This window comes from Botrytis byssoidea, assembly GCF_014898295.1.
Source record: "Botrytis byssoidea strain MUCL 94 chromosome Unknown BBYS_020, whole genome shotgun sequence".
NCBI classification, from domain to species: Eukaryota; Fungi; Ascomycota; class Leotiomycetes; order Helotiales; family Sclerotiniaceae; genus Botrytis; species Botrytis byssoidea.
This window is the reverse complement of record NW_024065861.1, coordinates 340,226-360,526: the sequence shown is the minus strand read 5'-3', so window position 1 is coordinate 360,526 and position 20,301 is coordinate 340,226. Positions and strand designations below refer to the sequence as shown.

Here is a 20,301-nt window from a genome sequence, read left to right as displayed (position 1 = left end):
GCTATAGTCTGTCTGGGTATCGAAGGACATAGGTTCTCAATTTTATATCTTTCTTAATCAAACACTTTACCAAAATTCTTAGTAGAAGGTATTTCCATCCCCTGATATTCTGCCCCCACGGCAGTGGCTCCCGGAGGGCCAGCGGAGCGTCATTCTCTTCATGAATATAATTGTAATTAACTTTCGATTGAATGAAGAATTATGTTACTATTATGGGGGCAAGTCCCCAAACCCCCATAGCTCGCTACGCTCGAATGTAACGAATGTAGCGTATATGACTTCTATTGTATCAATTTGTATGGAGAGTAACTTTTCTATACATACACATATACACACATACATACATACCTGTCTAGATAGATAAATACTACCATCTAATCCGATGATTCTGTAGCTAAATCAATCTCATAAATTGGGACACTATTGAATTTGGTAAAACCAATTAAAACATTCTAATACAATATTTAGATGGCTACTCGTATTTCCTTATATATCATCCAAAAGCAAGTAAGCAAAACCTTATAAATCTATAAATATATTATAATCCAATTTTCTGCGGAGATATGGAGAGATGGGACTTCTCAGAATTCCACTTCTGGTCCCTGCCAAGTCTGCCTTAGCTTGCTTTACCCAATCAAAAATTTCGTCGACCACTTTAAACAGCTCAGTTTGAAGATCTTCCATTATCACATACATAATTACTTAACTGTGCCGCACCACAGCCTTGTGCTGAGGTATTTCATTTCCATTCTTTACATTACATCAGTTGTCATGAATCCTTCGATAATAGTTAAATCCTGATTTCGAAAACTTCGTCCTAATGTTTATATCATAAGTCTTTCGTTTTCCCCCAGACTTTTAATATCCAATATCCATCTCACTGTCGTTCTCGCGCTTCGAATTCGTTGTGACACCCAGCATACATCAAGTGAATCATTTCGGCAATATACTGGCCCCAACCTTCAACAAGTATTCCTTCTGTTTTCTTGGCTACTACATACAATCTCGCGTTTACCCAAGGTCTGAAAAGTCACTACAATTGTATCGCACATCATGGCCGATGTTGAAGAACCACAGTTTACCACCCTCGCGCAACGTATTGCTGCATTGAAGCAACAACAAGCGGGGGACTCTGCCCCTCCGAATAATACTTTGATAGTAGCCAAACGGCCTCCACCACCTCCTATTCCAAGTTCCGATAGACCTCCTCTTCCTACAAGACCAAAGACTGCCAACAATCCCCCAATTGTCGCATATGGTTCTTCTGTTAGCCAGAAACCTTTCAATGAACCACTTGGCACAAAAGCCAAATCGGATCCAGTCAATGGCAATGCCCCAGTTAATAATTCCAAAAGTCCTGCTCTTCCAGCTCGAAATGCACCTCCTCCATTACCCACGAGAAAAGCCTCAACTCCAAATCTGCCACCAAGACGAGCATCTACTTCTACACAATTGGCAAGGAGAGATTCGGGGGATTCGACCATTTCACAAATGTCTACGGTCTCGGCCATGTCATTGAATAGTTATGGCAGACCTGCATCTTCAATAACATCTGTAGGATCAAAAGATGGAAGGATGCTACCTCCTCCATTGGATATGGCAAAACTTCCACCCCTGCCACCTTCAAGAAGGGAATTACAAGAGAAGGCAAGGTTAGAGCAGAAGGCTAAATTCCCTCTCGTTTCTGTAAGTATTTCTAGTACTATTTCTAGTCTTGGTTTTGGGCGGGCGATCTCATCATCAAAGTTTGTTCTATTTCAGGGTGGACGTAGAATTCCAGGCATATTCATCTCAACTTTTCTCCTAGTTCTCAACCTCTTTATAATTACAAATTTAACACTTTTAAAAACAGACCAAGTCAGCTCCAGTTATTCTCAAACAACCTCCAGTCGTTGAACGTGAATTGCCACCCAAATTGCCATCAAGATCAAATGGCCCACCTAAAATGCCTCCTAGACCCATTGCAAACGTAGAAGATGAGAATTCAGTCTCTCCACCACCGCGAAGATTACCACCTCCATCTCAAACTCGTTCTGTTCTATCACTGGGATTTGGTAACAAATCTACCGAAACACCAAACCCATCACCAGGACCAACACCTACATATAATAGGCCTCCTGGTCCCGCTGTTCAAGAATTGAATGCTAACAATTTTGATCGTATTATTCTCTCTGGAAAATTTGCTCTTGTGGACTTTTATGCTCCATATTGCAAGTATTGTGTCGAATTGGATCCACATTATAAACAGCTTGCCGAGAATTTTGCATTTGCTTCCGACAGAATTGTGATTGCAAAAGTTGATGTTGATGCACATAAATCATTCTTGGCAAGATATGGTATTGAAGGGTATCCGACCATCATGTTCTTTGACGGAAATGGAGATAATCCGGAAAAGTATCAATATATGAGAAAAACGGACGCTATGACAAAGTTCTTGACTGAGAAGACGGGAATCTCGCCATCTGATGCACCAAAACCTGGGGGAGGAGTACCACCACCTGTTAACCTTCGATCCAAGCCAACATCGGCTCAAGTAAAAGCTGTAAGTGCTGCTCCAACTACATTATCTCCTTCATCACAGGGCTGTCTTTTGTGTCGAGACTTTTCTGGTCCGGATCAAATTGCGTCAAAATATTCACGGGAATTCCTTCCAAGATCCCCTGATAATACAGGATATCTTGCTGATGTTCTTTGTCGTCCTTTCAGCTCGCCCACTGATAAAGCTCGTGCTATCTTCGTTTGGCTTCATCATAACATCGCTTATGATACTGGTGCTTTTTTCGGGAACCGAGTCAAAAATGTTACACCTGCCGATACTATCAAAACTGGATTAGCTGTCTGTGGTGGATATGCTGGTCTCTTCACAGCTATTGCACTTAAAGCAGGACTCGAAGCTATCATGGTAACTGGTCACGGAAAAGGATTTGGTTATACGCCGCTTAGACCAGGAGAATCTTGTCCACCACCTAATCCTGGCGGTCATGCTTGGAATGCAGTACGTATCGATGGAGGGGAATGGAAGCTAATTGACGCTTGTTGGGGTTCCGGACAATTAGGAGATAATCAAATGTACAACAAAAATTTGATCTCTTCCTACTTCACCATGTCGAATGAAGAATTTGGCTTGAAACATTTTCCAGCCAATAAGTCACATTTCTTCAGAAAAGATAGAAGAGTTTTGACGTGGGAAGAATACTTTATTGGAAACATTGGTGGTGAACCATTACAGATTTTCGGTTCTGTAGAAGATCATGGTATCTCACAAACTTCAATTACACCACCTCAAAAATACATCCCATCCTCATCCACATCCACATCCAACGGAATGATGCGATTTCAATTCTCAAAAGTCTGTGAACATTTCGACTTTGAAAGAAATGGTCTTGGTAAACCTTATTGTCTAGTTTTGAAGATAGGAGGAGTCGATGGAAGAAATGATGATATGGTGCCGTTTGATTTTGATGGGTTTTGGTGGTGGGTAGATGTGGGAGTTAAGGAATTGGGTGTGAGAGGTCAGACGATTAGTTTGTATGCGGTTACGGTTGTTGATGGAGAGGATGCTAGGGGAATGACGAAGAGAGACTATGAGGGGAAGAAGGGGAACTGTGCGATGGAATTTGCAGGGGTTGCGGCGTGGGAGTTGAGTTGATTTTGTTGTTGATAAGGTGGGTAGGGATGGGGATAGGGATATGGGATAGGTTAGATGATGAGTAGGTGTTCTCGTGAACTTTGGATAAGTTTCCTTATTAGCGATTATTATCTTTTGTTCTTCTTTTTCTCTCGTCTCAGCTCAGCTCAGCTTGGCTTAGCTTGGCTTGGCTTGGCTTGGCTTATGGCGTTATAGGATCGCGGGTGGAATGATATACATATGATGGACAAATCGAGATAGAGCACAGCATTTTCGTTACCTATCAATTTTTCACTTCGCATCGTCATAATGCTGCAGATGCCCAACACTGCATAGCGTATAAATATATATATTGTTCCAGTCTTGATATTATATTGACGAAAATTCGTGATCGATAGATATCTCTCATACTGTCTAACTATTTCACAGTCAGTCAATCGGTCGATCGGTTGGTCACTCATTCATTCATTCACTCGGATTATCACACGTGGCTTGGGATATTGGAGGGTGGTGGTTGGTGGTTTTTGTACGGAGTGCTGTGAAGTGTTATGTAGGTCGGGTAGCCTCGTACATATACATAGATAGGTATGCAAATGCATGTATACGTGTGTGTGCGCTTTTGCGATATATGATTTGCGATCTGCGATGTTGTGCAACCTCGGATATTAGATAGATGTTCTGGTGGTTTCTGGGGGATGGGGATGGGGATGGGGATGGAAAATGAGAGAATGGGATGGAATGGGATGGAATGGGATGGAATGGGATGGAATGAGATGGGATGGTGATCGGTGATTAGTGATTGGATGATAGATGGTGTGAGGAGGTCAAGAAGAAGGTTCCAAGGTTAACTAGGTGTGGCGAGGTGAGGCGTGAGAGTAAAAGTGGAAATGGAAATGGAGATGGAGATGGAAGTAAAAGAGGGGTAAGGCGTACGAGGAAGAGGGGGGGGGATGTATATAAAGTGCTGTATTGGTGAGTAGTGGTTTGTTCTATTGATTTTGAATTTGATTAGTTTATTGCGATTGTTTTTGTTCTTATCATCCTTCCATACAAATTATCCTTCCGAATATATCATCTCAACTCAATACCCAGAACAAGAACAAGAACGAAAACGAAAACAAAAACGAAAACGAAATAAGAATACCTTGAAATATGAATCCATCGCCATCATCCACCTTTCTCATCACAGTCGCAGTCCTTGCGGGCATCGCAACAGCAGGACCGGTCGCGTATGGTGTTTGTCAGAGTGGGTGTGCGGCCGTAGTGATGGCTTGTTATGGGGCGGGGGGTGCAACGGTATGAGGTTCTTTTTTTCGGGGGGGGTTTTTTTTTCATCTTATTGCTTTTCCTCTTCTCTTCTTTTCTTTTCCTTTTCTTTTTTTGTATCTTTTTTATTATCATTATTTTTTATCCAAGGTTGGGAAGATATACACAGATGGAGATGCAGATGTAACTCAGTTATAACTCAAATATAGAACAGATATACACACACATGCTAATGGGAGAAAATACATATAGTGGGGCGCGACGCTGGGAGCGACGGCCCCGGCGACCATCGTGGCGTGCAATACGGCGTTTGGGGTTTGTAGCGCGAAGTGTGCGGGGTTGCTTGTGGCGCCTATTCCTTGAGTTTTCTGGGGGAAGGGGATGAAGAGGGGATGGAGACGGGAAGGAGGAAAGATGATTTGATTTTGATCTTGAGGGAGGGGGCGATATAAAGCGAGATTGTTGTGGTGTGATGTGTGATATGTGATATGGAGATTGATATATTTGTGCAGTGAGACTTTTGATACTGAGGAATTTCTGATGATCGATTGGGATTTGAGATTTGGGATTTGGTTTAAGCTCAAGATTGTATTCGGAGAATATCTATATTGGTGTTCTGGGAACGCGATGGTGATGGTGTTGATGATGGTTATGGAGATTGGCATTGAGATGTAATGGGTTTTTTGTTGTTTGTTTGAATAATGATGATTGATGATTTGTGATTGATGATTAATGATTAATACTTTTGAGATGGTGACGAGGATGTGGTGTGATTGTTTATCGAGCGAGTAACTTATATATATGTTTTGTTCGCTTGAATATAGGGGGTTGGAATGAAAGGTATCTGGGGTGAGTGAGTGCTCGGATTGTCTTCTTCCATGATTCGTTTATTTCTGCGATGGTTTCTTCTTCAAATTTGCTCATGATGACTTTGTGATTGTGCGATATTGGCTATGTTGCCTGGTCCTGTGTGAATTACAACATTATAATGCTTTGACACTTGTTGATTTTCACGTTGGGAATTGGGGGTTGGATAAAGATGAGGCGTACGATCAGATGATTACATCGTGAGAGCTACTCGGAGATTCGAGGCTTGAGGGTTGGATATGAGAATGGTGAGAGTTCCTGATTGTCTGGACTATGTTCACACAAGCACCTAGATAGAGACTCTTGGAGTTACAAACAGAATTCCTGACCTTCCGGAATGGATTCAAAGATTGAAAAAATGTAATGTACGAGGTGATTTTATTCGGGTATCTCAAATTATGAGAATGAATGATTTGAATAGATCCAAACGATGAAAGCTTTCGGTTGTCGAGCTGCAGTTCGGACTCTTGGATACCCCTGGGTAGAAAAGAATTTGGAAGATTAACACGTATGATTTTAAGACTTCAAGCTTTTAGGGGTTCAGAATAAAATCTTGGCTGTAGATGGAGTTGTATAATTGTATACACCAAATCTTGAGTTACTATCATAGAGCGGAAATTCTCAAGTACTGAAATAATGTATTGTATTGTGGTAATAGACAAAACGGTTAAATAGCTGATAAAAGGAGAGCAATAGAGTGTTGCATTCATTTGATCTAGGTTTTGAGCACACCAGGCATTGCCCGTACTAATATGTCTGTTGTATAGATTTTCGGTTGTGTTGGAGCGAGAAGTTGTCCATCCCTTTATACTATCGAACAAATCTTTCATCTAACCACCAATAAGTGCACGAACTCACGAAACACGCGTTTTTTGAAAATAACCTCGAAATAAATAATTCAAAATATATATAATCAATTCAACTTCAAAATGCCATTTAATATATAATCAATTAAATATAAAACTACTCTTATTAATAAAAAATTATATAAAAAATATAATTTATTAAAAAAATCATACTTTTTCAATAAATTTAATTAATACTATATAAAAGAAAATATATACTCCATTTCTATCCAATTAAATATATCAAATTCTATAAATTATTAATAATTTTTAAAAAAGGATATATTAAAAAAACAAATTTATAAGCAAATTTATAAACTCTTAAAGAATCTAGAGGAATTTATATCAATTAATAAGATTACTTATAAAATATTTGTTTTATCCTTTTGAAATAAATTATAAACCAAATCTTATAAAATAATAATTGAATATTTCAAATTAAGAATTAAATAATACTTTTTATAGAAAAATTTAAAGAAATTTATAAATCAAAATTAATATTATAAAACTATTTATTTAGAAAAATATATTAATAGTCAATAATATAGGAAACATATTATATTTAATAATATATATAAATATAATATTATAAAAGGATTTTGGAAATATGTTATATATATAAATGAAATATATATGAATCCTATTTCTATAAAAAAAAAAAAATTCTAAAAGAAATTAGAATTTAATATAAATTAAAAAATATAATAAAATATTTCTTATTAAAAAATAATAAAATCTATTATAAAATATAAATTGTTTTTAAGAAAAAAACTGAAAATTTTGAATTCTATTATAATAAGGAGAAATAACGTGTTTTATCACCGAGTAGATTATATCATAGAATGGATTATTTGAAAATACATCAAAATTAACTATTTTTAAATATTCTTATTTTAATAATTAATTATTATTTCTAAAAATTGAAAGATTTAAAATAATAATAATAATTTAGCTTTTTAGAAATTTAGTTTTTATATAAATTTCTTTATTAAATTCGATAAAAATTCGAAAATATCACGATTTTCGTTACGAAAAAACTATTTCTATAATAATTCTTATACTAACTTGAATATTCGAAAAAAAATTAGATTTTCATAATAAGCTTTTAATCAGATTTTATATATTAAATTTTTAAAAAATTCTATTAATAAATAAATAAAGTGCACGGTTACACACAGACGAATTTTGTATGTAAATTGAGTGATCCATTCGGTGATATGATCCACTCGGTGATAAAACACGTTATATAGATAAATCTAAATCTAAATCTAAATTTAGAATATATTTCAAAATTGAAAATTATAATTCTTATAAGGAGTGTATTTGTATATAAAAAACTAAAAAGTTATATTTTAAGAATATTAAGTTTTAGAATAATATTATAATTTAGGAATATTATATTAAATAATTATTTTTAATTTATATAAAAGCAATTGAAAGATTAACGTGTTTTATCAGTGTGCAGATCATATCAGTACGCAGATCACTTATTTTACATATAAAACTCGTCTATACATAACCATACACTTTCTTTATTTATAGATATAATTTTCTGAAAATTTGATACAAAATATTTAAATATATAAAGAATTTAAAAATCTAATTAATTTTAAGAAATTCGAGTTTATAAAGTTGTTATTATAAAAATAGTTTTTTTGTAATGAAAATCGTAACAATTTCCTTTTTCTTTTAGAAAACAATGAAATTATTTTATAAAAACTAGATCAATAGAAAACCTAGATTTTAATTTTTTTTTTAAGATCTTTTGTTCAAAAAAATAATGATTAGTTATTAAAATATTAATATTTTAGAAAACTTGATTTAGATGGTTTTCGAAATAACCCGCATACTGATATGACCCGCACACTAATAAAACACGTTATAAGTAAAAGATTTTATATATAAATAATTTTTAATAAAGGATAGTAATAATTTTTATAATTTTATTAAATATAATTTTGTATAAAAATTTAGAAATATATATAATATTGAAAATCTATTTTATCTTTTTAATTCATTTGATTTAAATCTAATAAAGGATATTTGGAATATATTAAAATAATAAATTCAAAAAAAAAATAAAAAATATTGAATAAATTAAAGAAGGTTATATAAAACAAATAAAATAAAATTATATAAAAGGAAATTCAAAAAAGATATATAGAATTATTTGGTAAATATAGAATTATGATTAATACAAATGAAAGCTATATATAATCAAAATTATAATAGTCATTAGTTATTTAATTATAATGTTATCTTATTTTGGGTTTTTTGAAGCTATACAGACTATCCCGTGAGTCCGTGCACCCACTGGTGAACCTTGATGGTCGAGATTTCCCATCTCAGCCTTATCCGAAAGATCGGATAACCTGAAGTTTAAAGCCACGACAGTGATAGGGGTGAAGAAGTAAATCTGAGCATACCTACTAACTACCTTGTACATTTGCATGTGTATCCACTCACTGAGCCATCCCTTATTGTACCTCTCTGGGTTTATTCCGCTCGATACCGAGACCTTGGTATTTCGGTAGACTGAGCATTGAGTTTTCATGACACGATGATCTAATTGCAGATTATTTGTCCACTACCCGGTAATAGGGTTGTCATACGACGATCATATCAATTGTATTTACATGGTATCAGGTCATAGTGATCTTTCTATGTCCTAAAGAACATCAAAAGAACATCAAAAGAAGAACAGGTATTGATGGGGTGTCGTCTGGATTGAAGCGAATGGAAGTATACTTCTCAAGCGGATATAAACTAATGACTTAGTACTATATCGAAAAATGCCACAACTAATAGGACTATAGAGTTTTATTGAACCATACTTGATGACTTGTTTTTATTTTATCCTTGATGTGATAGTTCTATCAAAAGTACAACACTACTTGGTAGACTATGCATAATCTGACTCTTGTCTGACTGACTATTTCCTTGTGGCATTATCATTGAATCTTCCACGTTACATCAAAATTGCTTCTAAATTTATAATCAAACTGACACATTCAACATCGAAACTTTAAGGTGGCAAGATGGTAGTCATCCCCAGATATATCTTTAAATGATCAGACGTCGACGTCAAAGGACGGTCAGCTCGGACCATATCCAAAGGTGCGAATCCTCCGATATTCTCCTGACTAGTGATCTTCTATGCGTCAGTCCGAATACGATGCATATCAACTGGTCAATTATGATCCATTTTCTGGGGGTTGTTCTCTGTATTCTATTCATCAATTTGGATTGATGGTTCGTTATTTTATTATTTGCTAACTTGAACGTAATGCGCCTCAATATGAGAATGCGAGGATGCGAGGGGATGCGAAAGCAATTTGAGTAAAAGATCTGAGTAGAACATCCTGTCAGTCTAGTACATAGCCATCATTTCTGGTCTTGGAAGGTGGCCCTGGGTATTATTAGACAGAAAACTCGTAATGGAAAGTAATGTGCATGCTCTCAGAAGGAAATATATAAGAAACTTCTAATCGGCTCCCTCATTCATCACACCAGCACACAATTTTATCTTTCAGTCTATCACTTTCTTCAACCGAGTTTCTCCATCTTCATCATGTTTTCCTTGCTACTTGCAGGATCTACTTTCGCAGGAGCTGTTTACGCAGCTTCTAATGTTTCAACCCTCCTTGCTGGTACAACTGTAACGACTGATTATGGAACTTTTACCTATTCGGAAGCTTCAGCGTGTGCATGCTCTCAACTCTCAACCAGTTATCCCGAGTATCTATACTTCCCAAATACCTCAAACTATACTTACTACAATCTTGAGGCATGGGATATCAGAACTAATGCAGATCCGGCTTGTATCTTCAGCCCTATAAATGCCGATCAAGTGGCAGCAGGAGTAGGAATCATCAGTACTTGTGACGCTCAATTTGCTGTTCGTGGTGGAGGTCATATGAATGTAAGTTTTAAGTAAACATTTGAGGTTAGCGATCTTCCGCTGACGTTCTTATAGTTCCCTGGAGCCAACAATATCAATGCTGGTGTAATGGTAGCTCTTGCTGGCCTTAATGACCTTCAGATTTCCGCCGATAATACCACCGTGGATGTTGGTCCAGGTAATAGATGGTACGATGTCTATTCTTATCTCGAACCTTATGGTCGTATTGTCATTGGTGGTCGTCTTAAAACCATTGGTGTTCCTGGTCTTACTCTCATCGGTGGCGTTCATTACTTCAACAATAAGTATGGATATGCAATGGACAACGTTGTGAACTATGATGTTGTTCTTGGAAATGGTACTCAAGTCAAAGCATCCGCAGATTGCAATCCCGATCTTTTCTGGGCATTAAAAGGTGGTGCCAATAACTTCGGTATCGTTACCAAATTCACACTCAACACATTCGATATCCCTCTCGTCAGCACTACGATTCAGGTATTCGACGAAAGTGGAATTGAAGCTTTCCTTCATGCGACCTGTGATTTAGCTGCAAACAACGATCCTTCGATTGCAGCTGGAGCAGTTATCACTACTACATACAATGCTACTACAGGAGCTATGTCAGCATCCCTCATAGGTGTTCAAGCTGGAACCGAAAGCCCACCATCTAGATTCGAAAACTTTACAGCAATTACGGCATTGCAATCTATAAATAATGTTTCTTCAATGGCTACTTTTGCAAAACAACTCGACTCCCCTCTTCAAATGTTCCGGTAAAGTTCACACAATCTGCCATGAAATGATCACTGCTAATGTATGACTTCAGGGTCGAATTTGCTGTTCATTTTATGAAGCCAAATGGAACTGTTCTCTATCAAATGTGGCAAATGTGGAAAGCCGCAGTCGAGGATGTTGAAGATGTTGTTGGTTTCTACCCAACTTTGGTCACAAATCTTGATCCTAAAAGCGCCAACACGATTGCAAAGACCAATGGTATTGGCAATGTGTGGGGAAGAGATGACACTGAATCCGGTATCTGTAAGTTACTTCTCCTCATTTTTAAAACTTCTTATTCAATCTGAAGAGATACTAACATCAAAAAAGGGTGGCAAATGAGCACCGGTTGGGATTTAGCACAAGATGACCTCCGCATGACAACATGGATCCAAAAAGTCATAGGAGAAATCCATAACTTTGCAATTGAGAACAATGTATCGAGTGAAGAAACAGATTTCATCTATATGGGTGATGCTGGAGGATGGCAAAATCCATTTTCTACAATGCCAGCGGAGAATGTGGAGAAGATGATCACTATTAGGGAGAAATATGATCCTCTGGGTGCATTTTCGCGTTTGAACTGGGGTGGATTCAAACTTCCTTCTTCGAGGGGTTGAGATGATAGACAAGGAGGTCGTTGGATTGTATGATGGGAGTGTGACATACAGAAGGGGGGCTTGGAGATTATTAGCTATGGTGATGGGTTTGGCTGTCCATACGTGCAAGATGGTGCTGGTTATAGTCATTGTATATTATTCATATTTTTTCAGACTTCTATAGAAATACCTACTCGAGGTTTCTAATAGTTTTGGCTCCATACAAATTCCCAGTGCTTCCAGTGGTCCGGACTAAAGTCTGTTTTATGATTCTAATTTGAAGATTTTGGAGGTACTATCATCGACATCGTGAATTCGTTGTTTCAAATCAAATCAATCATCAAGACTATCTCATTGCACGACCAATTTCATTATTTGGAAAAGAGTGAATATTACAAATTTCTTCTTTCAATCATCGAGAAAAAGATGGTATGGCATGTAGCACAAGTAGACTCTTTGACTGTACTCCTATCTCATCTTCCTATTACAGAAGATATATCTACTTACCCATCACTCCTTCCAGCTATTCAACCATCTCTTTCCCCTTCTCCTTGCAAAGATTCACCACCCTCAGCTTCCTCTCCATTCTCTTCTCCCTGGTCCTCTTCTTTTCCCTTCCGCCCCTTTAATTTTCCCAAGAAATCTTCCATACGTTGAATACTCCAATCTAATTCGTGCAACGCATATAGCTCATCTCGAAGCTTCAATATTCTTGTCTCCGCGCCTTTTAATTCTTGCTCTACGTAATAGATCTCTCGGCGAAGAACATCAAACTTTTCTAATCTCTGTTTCTCTACATCACGGCCATTGTCGATATTACCTGTAGTCGAATCTAGGGATCGCCATCGCCGAGGTACAAATGGTATCGTGGTTGACAGCTGAGCTACTGAGGTCTCCGTGTCTGTTGTTGGTATTGGAACAGCAACGACTGTCAATGACGATGTTGAAGTTGGTTTCAAAGTTGTCGCGGGAGGTTGGGTTGAGCCCGAGACTGGAACTGGGTTTGTGACTGGCATTGCGATTAATTTTTGACTTATGTATGTTTGATAGAGAGTGCTGAGAAGCATGCAATAGGAAACAATGAGGACTCATCGAGGGTCTTTATACGAGTTGAGTATGTGTTGTCTCAATGAAATTATGAATAGATGTTGTGTTGTTGTGTTGTTGTGTTGTTGTTTCAGATTGTTGAGAAGTGCATTATAGAATCTTGAGGATTGTGTGGAGAATGAGAAGAATGTTTAATAAGAAAAGTTCTAGATATATCTACGCAGCTTCATGAAATTTCAGGATCATACATGAAACCTCTTTGAGAATCTAGAATTATTGTCTTGGCCAATCGCGACACATTGACTTTAACAGGTACAGGTACAGGTTGACTTCGATACTTGATTTCACCGCCAAAAAAAAAACGTCGAAATAGTTATCGAATCATGAGAAATACAACAAAATCATTCTATTGGGCGCGAATTAAGATGCCCTTGGAAGAGTATAATGAAATTCTCGCTAAGTGAGTGACAAAAACCCTCAAGACCTATGCAACAAGACCCGCAAAAAAAAAAAGTAAAGCATGAGCACAGTTTCCCAAAATACTCTTAATCAAACAGTGCACCAAGGAAATATGTCCAGTAACCTCGTCCCTTCTTCTCCTCTTTCATCCTCTCTATCTCTATTCGCAGCAAATGGGCTTCGTGCTTTGTTTCTTCATATTTTTGTTCCAAGCGAATCCACTTTCCCAAACTCTCTGCTGCATGTTGTCGGGCTACATCTCTTTCCTCCTGCGCCAACTGCATCTCTTTCAATCTCACCAATGCATTTCGTTGTGCATCGTTCATTCGACTCAATCTCTCAGATGCAAGCTGCAATGCATCATCTCTTTCTCTTTCTGCCAACTCCATATCTTCAAATCTCTTGGCTGCGACTCGTCTCGCTTCATTGATCTCCGCCACTTTCTTGTTCTGCCATTCTGTGACTTCAGCTATGAGTTGCTTTCCCTCATCCTTTTCTTTCTCCGCCTGCTTCTGCAATTTCAAACTCGCCTCTGCTTGTAAAATAGCTTGATCCCTCTCCGCCTGCACCAACGCTATTTTCTCGCCTGCGAAAAGACTCGTCTTCCTCTTCTCCAATTTCGTCAGCTGATACCGTGTCTCCCACAATTCTCGCTTGGCATCATCGTTTTCCTTCTCTATCATTTCGTACTTCGTCTTGGTTTCTGCGGCACTGAGAATTGCGTCATCTCTTTCCTTTTCTAAAATCAAGCTTTTTGACTTTTCCATCAACAGTTGCTCAAGGAGATTGGAGCTGCGTTCCGTTGCTTCGTCTCGCTCTTTAATTGATTCGTCGTCTCTCGGGGCAGCCTCTTCAGATTCTGTCGATGAGTTGTCCGTCTGAGACGAGGCGTGAGTAACCATACTACCCGTAGATCCAACCGGAGAGGAAGGGCGACTTTCAATAGGAGAAGCAAAAGATGAGTCGGTTGGTGAATTGGGTTCGGATGTCTTGGGAGACTCTAGTTCCCAGGAATTTCGGTGGTTAAATCGTGGGTGATACGCTGGCCCAATATCGACAGAGATAGGACTCGATGCTGATCCTGCTTTCTTGTAATATCTTGCGACATCCCTAGCGACGTTAGCGTGTATGGAATCTCGAGAAGGATTGTCAGATTCAGAAAGCGGACGGAGACGTAGGACTGGAGTACGGGAAGGGGCTGAAGATGACATTTTCGTTAGGGGTGAAATGAGGTGTTGGAGTTGTAGATGGGAAGAAATCAAATGATATCCCTTTTCCTTATACTGTTATTCTACGCGATTTACGGACTGCTGCCATTTTTTTAATTCTGCTTTCTCTTTATGTTTTGCTCTGAAACACAAAAGTAGATATATGTGTTAGGCTTGGAAAGGAAAAGAAAGACATTTTGGCACACGTCCTCTGGTAACAATTGTCATAAATCTAGATCATTCGAACTTCAAAGAAACACTTCGTCGAAATATCCCTGAGGAATGAAGACTGACAGAGAACTATCTCCTTCGACTTGATAGGGATGAAGATTCTACAGAACAGTCATGAACGTTCAAGATGAAATAGAACAATACGGTATGCTTGTCCAGAAATGAATGAAACAATTAGGTGTGAATATTCCAAGTTTTATCGCAATGGAGTGCATATCTAAAACTTCCGTCGATACTGATCGAAGCCATATATATTATACAATTTTCATTGTTGTTAGGAATAGGGTTCAGCTTTTTTCATGAGAAGCAACTAGATATTCTCACAAAGTTCAGCTTGAAGTATTCCCCTTCTTTTTCGGGCTCCTTGCAAATGCGTATTTTGAGTCGTTTGCTTTGAGAATTGCAAACACCTGGCTGCGATCCGGAATGGTATAAGGCATCTCATTCTTTTCTACAGTTGATGGTTATGCAACTGAGTGCCATTGAACTTTCCTACCACAGTATCATTTTGACCATAATTTATACATCTTACATTTTTAATGTCCCCCTAAATCTATACCAACAAATTGCTGAAATTAAATTCAAACATCCTAAGAAACTTGAACAAATCCTCTCTTTTTCTTGCTCGATCCATCGTCCTCCTCCCAAGTCTCCTCATCCACATAATCCTTAGTCCCCATATCCTTGACTCTCTCTCCCGTAATCTTCAAAGCTGCCAAATTAAATCCCATCTCATCCTTCTGTCTCTTCAAACTCTTTCTCAAGTTCTCCTTAACACCATCTAACATCGTCCTCATAGTTTTACTTGAAACGATCTGTTTTTGATGTGTCTTTAACATGAAGAATAATATTCGACATGTAAGTGGTATGTTCATCTCTTTTTGGGCGAAAATATTCAAGAATGTGAAGAGCATGGGGAGAGTGGAGAATGGAAGAACGAGCAATGCGTCGTGAAGAGCTGCGGCTTTGATTTTCTGGAGAGTATTGAGAACATGTCTTTCGGCACTGATATTGCCGAGAGCCATGAAAAGAAGGTTGCGGGCTGGAGGAGCTGTATTAGGATTAGTGGCTTTGGCGAGTTCATATTCAGCCATTAGTTCCAAATCGACAGTACCGATCTCAAGGGCTTCGACAATTTTTTCTCCAGCCATGAGAGTCTCGGTCGTTTGTTTTCCAGCGGCTCCAACTTCATTATCGTCATCTTCATCGTTCTTATCAGGATTCAGAGATGTTGTCAAAGTTGATTCATACAACTCTTCCAACTCCTTCTCCTTCTCTTCCTCAAGGAATATTTGCTCGTCAGTTTGTTCCCACACTCGAATACTTTTATCGTGACTTGCACTGACAAAAAAGTCACCAGTCCGACTGACTGCCAAAGCCCAGATTTCACCGTGATGACCATCTAATCTTTGGATTTGTTCGAATTTGTCGCCATCCCAGTACTTGATCATTTTATCTTTACTAGTACTGAAGAAATGATGCCCATTGCCGTCTTGACTATGTGGAATAAATGCGACTTGTAAAATACTGTCCTGATGTCCAAAGAACGCTTTATGACAATCTCCGAAATCGAGACCCCAAAGACGTATATTCTTGTCAGCAGAGCAAGTAACAATGAGCTTGCTATCAAAAGAAATATCCATATTAAGTACAGGCAACTTGTGACCATACAAATTTAGGAAGAGCTTTAGAGAATCGACGAAGAAAACCTTAACAGTATTGTCCAGGAGAGCCACAGCTAACAGACGTGCGTCTGGTGAAAATCTCAAGCTCAAAATATCATCTGACACTTTCAATGTTCTAGTATGGACAAGTCGTAGTTTTGGGGTTTTCCGTGTGGTTCCGGGAATCTCTTCCTGAATAACTTCGAAATTCCAGAATTTGGCTGACTTGTCTGCACTTCCGGATACCACAGAGCGACCATCTGGATGTACTTGTAAACTCCAAATGGCACCTTCATGTGCTTTTATACTCTCGATCATTGCAGTCGCAGTTACATCGAATAACTCCAGTTCCCCGGATTTGGTTCCAACTACTAAAATTTTATCACCCGGCAAAAATGCACAGCATAGAGCATAGCCACACTCAAAACTTCGTATACAAGTTCCCTTGCGAACATTCCAGATTTTGATACCACCATTAGATACTGATGCCAACATTTTGTCGTCGGAACTCAGTGCCAACGCTCTTATATCTGCTCTGTGTCCTGGCATTTCGACCGATAGTGTTCTTGAATAATCCGGCATTTCTTCGCTCTTGGATTTCTTACTCTTCTCTTTTGTGACTACTGTGTAGACCTCCAATTGATTGTTCGAAGTTGCTATGAGCAATTGTATAGATTTGGTGCCTTTAATGCGTACCCAATCTATGGATCGAACTCTACCTCCCGTTCTAACAATGACGTACGGGACGAAAAAGTCTGTGATATCAGCAGTTGAAACGTCTTCGACTTTCTCATCCACTTCGTCAACTTCCATAGCTGACTTCTCAGTTGCAGCCAACTTTTCTCTTCTTCTCCTGCGCTTTCTTGCTAAACTTTTCTTTACTTCCTCTTCTGATCGTATCCTCCATATTTCAACAGACTTTTCCGAACCATGAACCGAAAAGTAGTCTAAGCGTGGGTGAAAAGTGATTTCGAGTGCTCTATCTTTTCCCTGTCGATGCAATATTCCTCTACCTTGGAGATATCGAGCTTCAACTGCACCGTTCACCTGTTTCGATAATTTGTATAGACCGGCTGTATCAATAGACCACACTTTCATTTCCCCATCGTTTCCAGCCGTGATACACCCACTACCATCCGGTGAGGTGCCTAAAGCCCAGCATTCTCCATTCGTTTGAGCGACATGAGTTTCGATACAGTGTTGAGATGTCATATCCCAGAGTTTGATGAGCGCATCCTTGCCGGTGGTGAGAAGGAAGCCTTCAGATGAACTGTCCTCCACATCAACTACTTCTTCGTCTTCACCAGATTCCTGTGGCGCGCCGGGTTGAATGAATTGGAGTCCGGTTATCTGATCCTTGTGTCCTCTCAATTTGAACAAGCCAACCTCAGCAACCAGGTCCCATACGATAACATCCGTATCTCTCGAACCACTAGCTAGCCGGACTCCAGATTTATCGAATGCTAGTGTAGTAATCGCAGACTTATGCCCGTTGAACTTGACTAGAATAGTTGCAATTTTCGAGTCCCATAGTCGTATACTACCATCCTCGTATCCGACGGCAAAAATGTCTATGTCTGTTTTACTCTGGGCGATGGCTGAAACTTGAGATTTACATTCATTATCTCTCCATCTACTCAGAAGTGCACCCGTCTTTATTTCCCAGCATAATACCTCCTCATTGGCAGCCACTATAGCTCTTCCCGAACCTGTATTTCGACTCGAGACGCCGGCTCCATCTGTTGACCAAACAACATTTGAAGTACTCGAATTGACAAGACCGAATGATTTCGAATGCTCGTATTTCCTAGAAGTGAGCAGGTCAGTAATTGCTCATTGACATATATCATTTTGAGGACTTACAAGTAAGATTTAACCATATTTATAAACTGGCGCAAAAGTACTCATATGCAGTTTGAGAACCAGAACTTTTTTTCTGACCTATGCGATAAAATTCCTTAGTGCTACCGATAAGCATGGGTTCCACGGGTCTAAAAGCGGCAGCAAAGCGAAGCACTTACACACAAGATCTCTCAAACATATAATGCCGCTTTAGTACCCAAAGCTAAGCCACCCGCCCCACGTCGTCAGCAACCTGAGCTACAACAACACAACAGGAGAGCAGCAGCTTAATTCCCCATAGTGCATTAGTAGTACTGGAAACATCACAACGGGAAATTCAAGTCTCTCACACACCACCATAATGCTTCTCCTCGATTACCAAAATGTACTCATTCAATCCGTACTCACGGAGAGATTTTCAGGGTTTGTGTAAACCTGTATCCTAACGCTCAGCCAAAACTAATTCAAGATCAGAGCACCACCGGTGAACATTGACCAAACTGTAGCCGATTTCGACGGTGTCACTTTCCACATCTCGACCCCTGAAGCAAAGACAAAAATTCTCGTTTCCATACAAGTCAAATGCTACGATGAACTTGTCCGATATGGCGCTCAGCAGGTTCTCGAGCGTGAATATGGTCCATACGTCGTTGCGCCGGAAAGTGGCTACAATTTCTCGGTGCAAGTGGATTTAGAAAGTCTGCCAGAAGAGAAGGGTATGAATGCCATTCACTATACATGGCATATGCTGATGCAATGTATTTCCAGAAGCCCGAGATGATTTGATTAGACGTATATCCTTATTGAAACGAAATGCCATGGCTGCGCCATTCGAGCATGCCTTCACCGAATTCCACAAATTACAGGAGGAAGCATCGAAGTTCACATCCGAGGAAGCTCCCCAAGGTGTCAGAGAAGGTGGAGATGTTATGGCAATTCATTACCGTGATGAAGAAGCGATTTATATCAAGGCCAGTCACGACAGAGTTACTGTTATCTTCAGTACAGTATTCCGCGAAGAGACAGATAGAGTATTCGGAAGGGTCTTTATTCAAGAGTTCGTAGATGCCCGAAGGAGAGCTATCCAAAACGCCCCTCAAGTATTGTTCAGAACCGACCCGCCATTGGAGCTTCAAGGAGTTCCGGGAGTAAAGGACAATGGCAGTGGAGATATTGGTTATGTCACATTTGGTAAGCTCAAATACTCTCCTGTGGTATCGTGAGCTTCTATTTCACCCTGCTAATTCATACAGTTTTATTCCCTCGTCACCTCACGCTTCAACGAAGAGATGAAGTTATTTCCCACATCCAAACCTTCCGTGATTACTTCCATTACCATATCAAAGCATCAAAGGTACTTTCGTGAAACACGGCCAATTCATGACTCAGTGTTAACTTCTCCTAGGCATACATTCACTCTAGAATGCGTACACGTACCGCAGACTTCTTGCAAGGTAGGCTCTCATTTCTGAAAAGTGGATTTTGCACATTACTGACGATTAGTAGTTCTGAGAAGAGCACGCCCAGAGAACGAAGAGAAAGAGAGAAAGACAGCTACCGGACGCACTTTCAAGGTCCAAGGTTAAGGATAGAAGACAACTGGGAGTTTGGGGTAGGCGATTGTATGACACGAAAATTGAAATTGAGCGATATTGCATACCACAAAACTTCTAGGAGTTTCTGTTTTGTGAGTTGATACCATCTTGAATATCTTGTGATTCTGGCGTGATTCTTTGACATATTCCCCTTCTCAATTGTCTGTCTATTATTATTACACTTCTCGACCTGGATCAATCAAATTTTATTGTGAGAACTCCGTGGAACAAACAGTAGGTATATTTATTTCAAATGGATAAGATTTTACGAAGCCATAATAATTATTCCATTGAGCAGATAACAAGTGAGCATTTACCCTGTACACTGATGGAAAGGACCTGTACCGACACCAGCTGGAGGCAATTGATTATCAC

At 38.9% G+C, this 20,301-nt stretch overlaps 7 protein-coding genes across 7 annotated transcripts; 4 read left to right on the top strand and 3 right to left on the bottom strand.

Annotated features, from left to right (window-relative positions):
• The first annotated feature begins 711 nt into the window (after positions 1 to 711).
• EAE97_009059 (uncharacterized protein) lies at positions 712 to 3,988 on the top strand. Its single transcript, XM_038879574.1, has 2 exons — positions 712 to 1,686; positions 1,853 to 3,988. The coding sequence occupies exons 1-2, from the start codon at positions 1,054 to 1,056 to the stop codon at positions 3,647 to 3,649; spliced, it is 2,430 nt and encodes an 809-aa protein (XP_038729587.1). The 5' UTR covers positions 712 to 1,053; the 3' UTR covers positions 3,650 to 3,988.
• Positions 3,989 to 4,589: 601 nt separating this feature from the next.
• Positions 4,590 to 5,645, top strand: EAE97_009058 (uncharacterized protein). Its single transcript, XM_038879573.1, has 2 exons — positions 4,590 to 4,924; positions 5,147 to 5,645. The coding sequence occupies exons 1-2, from the start codon at positions 4,781 to 4,783 to the stop codon at positions 5,255 to 5,257; spliced, it is 255 nt and encodes an 84-aa protein (XP_038729586.1). The 5' UTR covers positions 4,590 to 4,780; the 3' UTR covers positions 5,258 to 5,645.
• Positions 5,646 to 10,177: 4,532 nt separating this feature from the next.
• Positions 10,178 to 11,901, top strand: EAE97_009057 (uncharacterized protein; the record flags this gene model as incomplete). Its single annotated transcript, XM_038879572.1, has 4 exons — positions 10,178 to 10,528; positions 10,583 to 11,280; positions 11,334 to 11,545; positions 11,612 to 11,901. 4 exons carry the CDS (start codon positions 10,178 to 10,180, stop codon positions 11,899 to 11,901), a joined length of 1,551 nt encoding a protein of 516 aa, XP_038729585.1.
• Positions 11,902 to 12,407: 506 nt separating this feature from the next.
• EAE97_009056 (uncharacterized protein) lies at positions 12,408 to 12,896 on the bottom strand (the record flags this gene model as incomplete). The annotated part of the gene is made up of 1 exon (XM_038879571.1): positions 12,408 to 12,896. The coding sequence occupies one exon, from the start codon at positions 12,894 to 12,896 to the stop codon at positions 12,408 to 12,410; it is 489 nt and encodes a 162-aa protein (XP_038729584.1).
• A 576-nt stretch (positions 12,897 to 13,472) lies between these two features.
• Positions 13,473 to 14,597, bottom strand: EAE97_009055 (uncharacterized protein; the record flags this gene model as incomplete). The annotated part of the gene is made up of 1 exon (XM_038879570.1): positions 13,473 to 14,597. The coding sequence occupies one exon, from the start codon at positions 14,595 to 14,597 to the stop codon at positions 13,473 to 13,475; it is 1,125 nt and encodes a 374-aa protein (XP_038729583.1).
• Positions 14,598 to 15,415: 818 nt separating this feature from the next.
• On the bottom strand, positions 15,416 to 18,369 carry EAE97_009054 (uncharacterized protein; the record flags this gene model as incomplete). The annotated part of the gene is made up of 2 exons (XM_038879569.1): positions 15,416 to 18,296; positions 18,353 to 18,369. 2 exons carry the CDS (start codon positions 18,367 to 18,369, stop codon positions 15,416 to 15,418), a joined length of 2,898 nt encoding a protein of 965 aa, XP_038729582.1.
• Positions 18,370 to 18,606: 237 nt separating this feature from the next.
• Positions 18,607 to 20,042, top strand: EAE97_009053 (uncharacterized protein). Its single transcript, XM_038879568.1, has 6 exons — positions 18,607 to 18,754; positions 18,806 to 19,047; positions 19,100 to 19,522; positions 19,585 to 19,685; positions 19,737 to 19,785; positions 19,838 to 20,042. Exons 1-6 carry the CDS (start codon positions 18,693 to 18,695, stop codon positions 19,915 to 19,917), a joined length of 957 nt encoding a protein of 318 aa, XP_038729581.1. The 5' UTR covers positions 18,607 to 18,692; the 3' UTR covers positions 19,918 to 20,042.
• Positions 20,043 to 20,301: the final 259 nt, after the last annotated feature.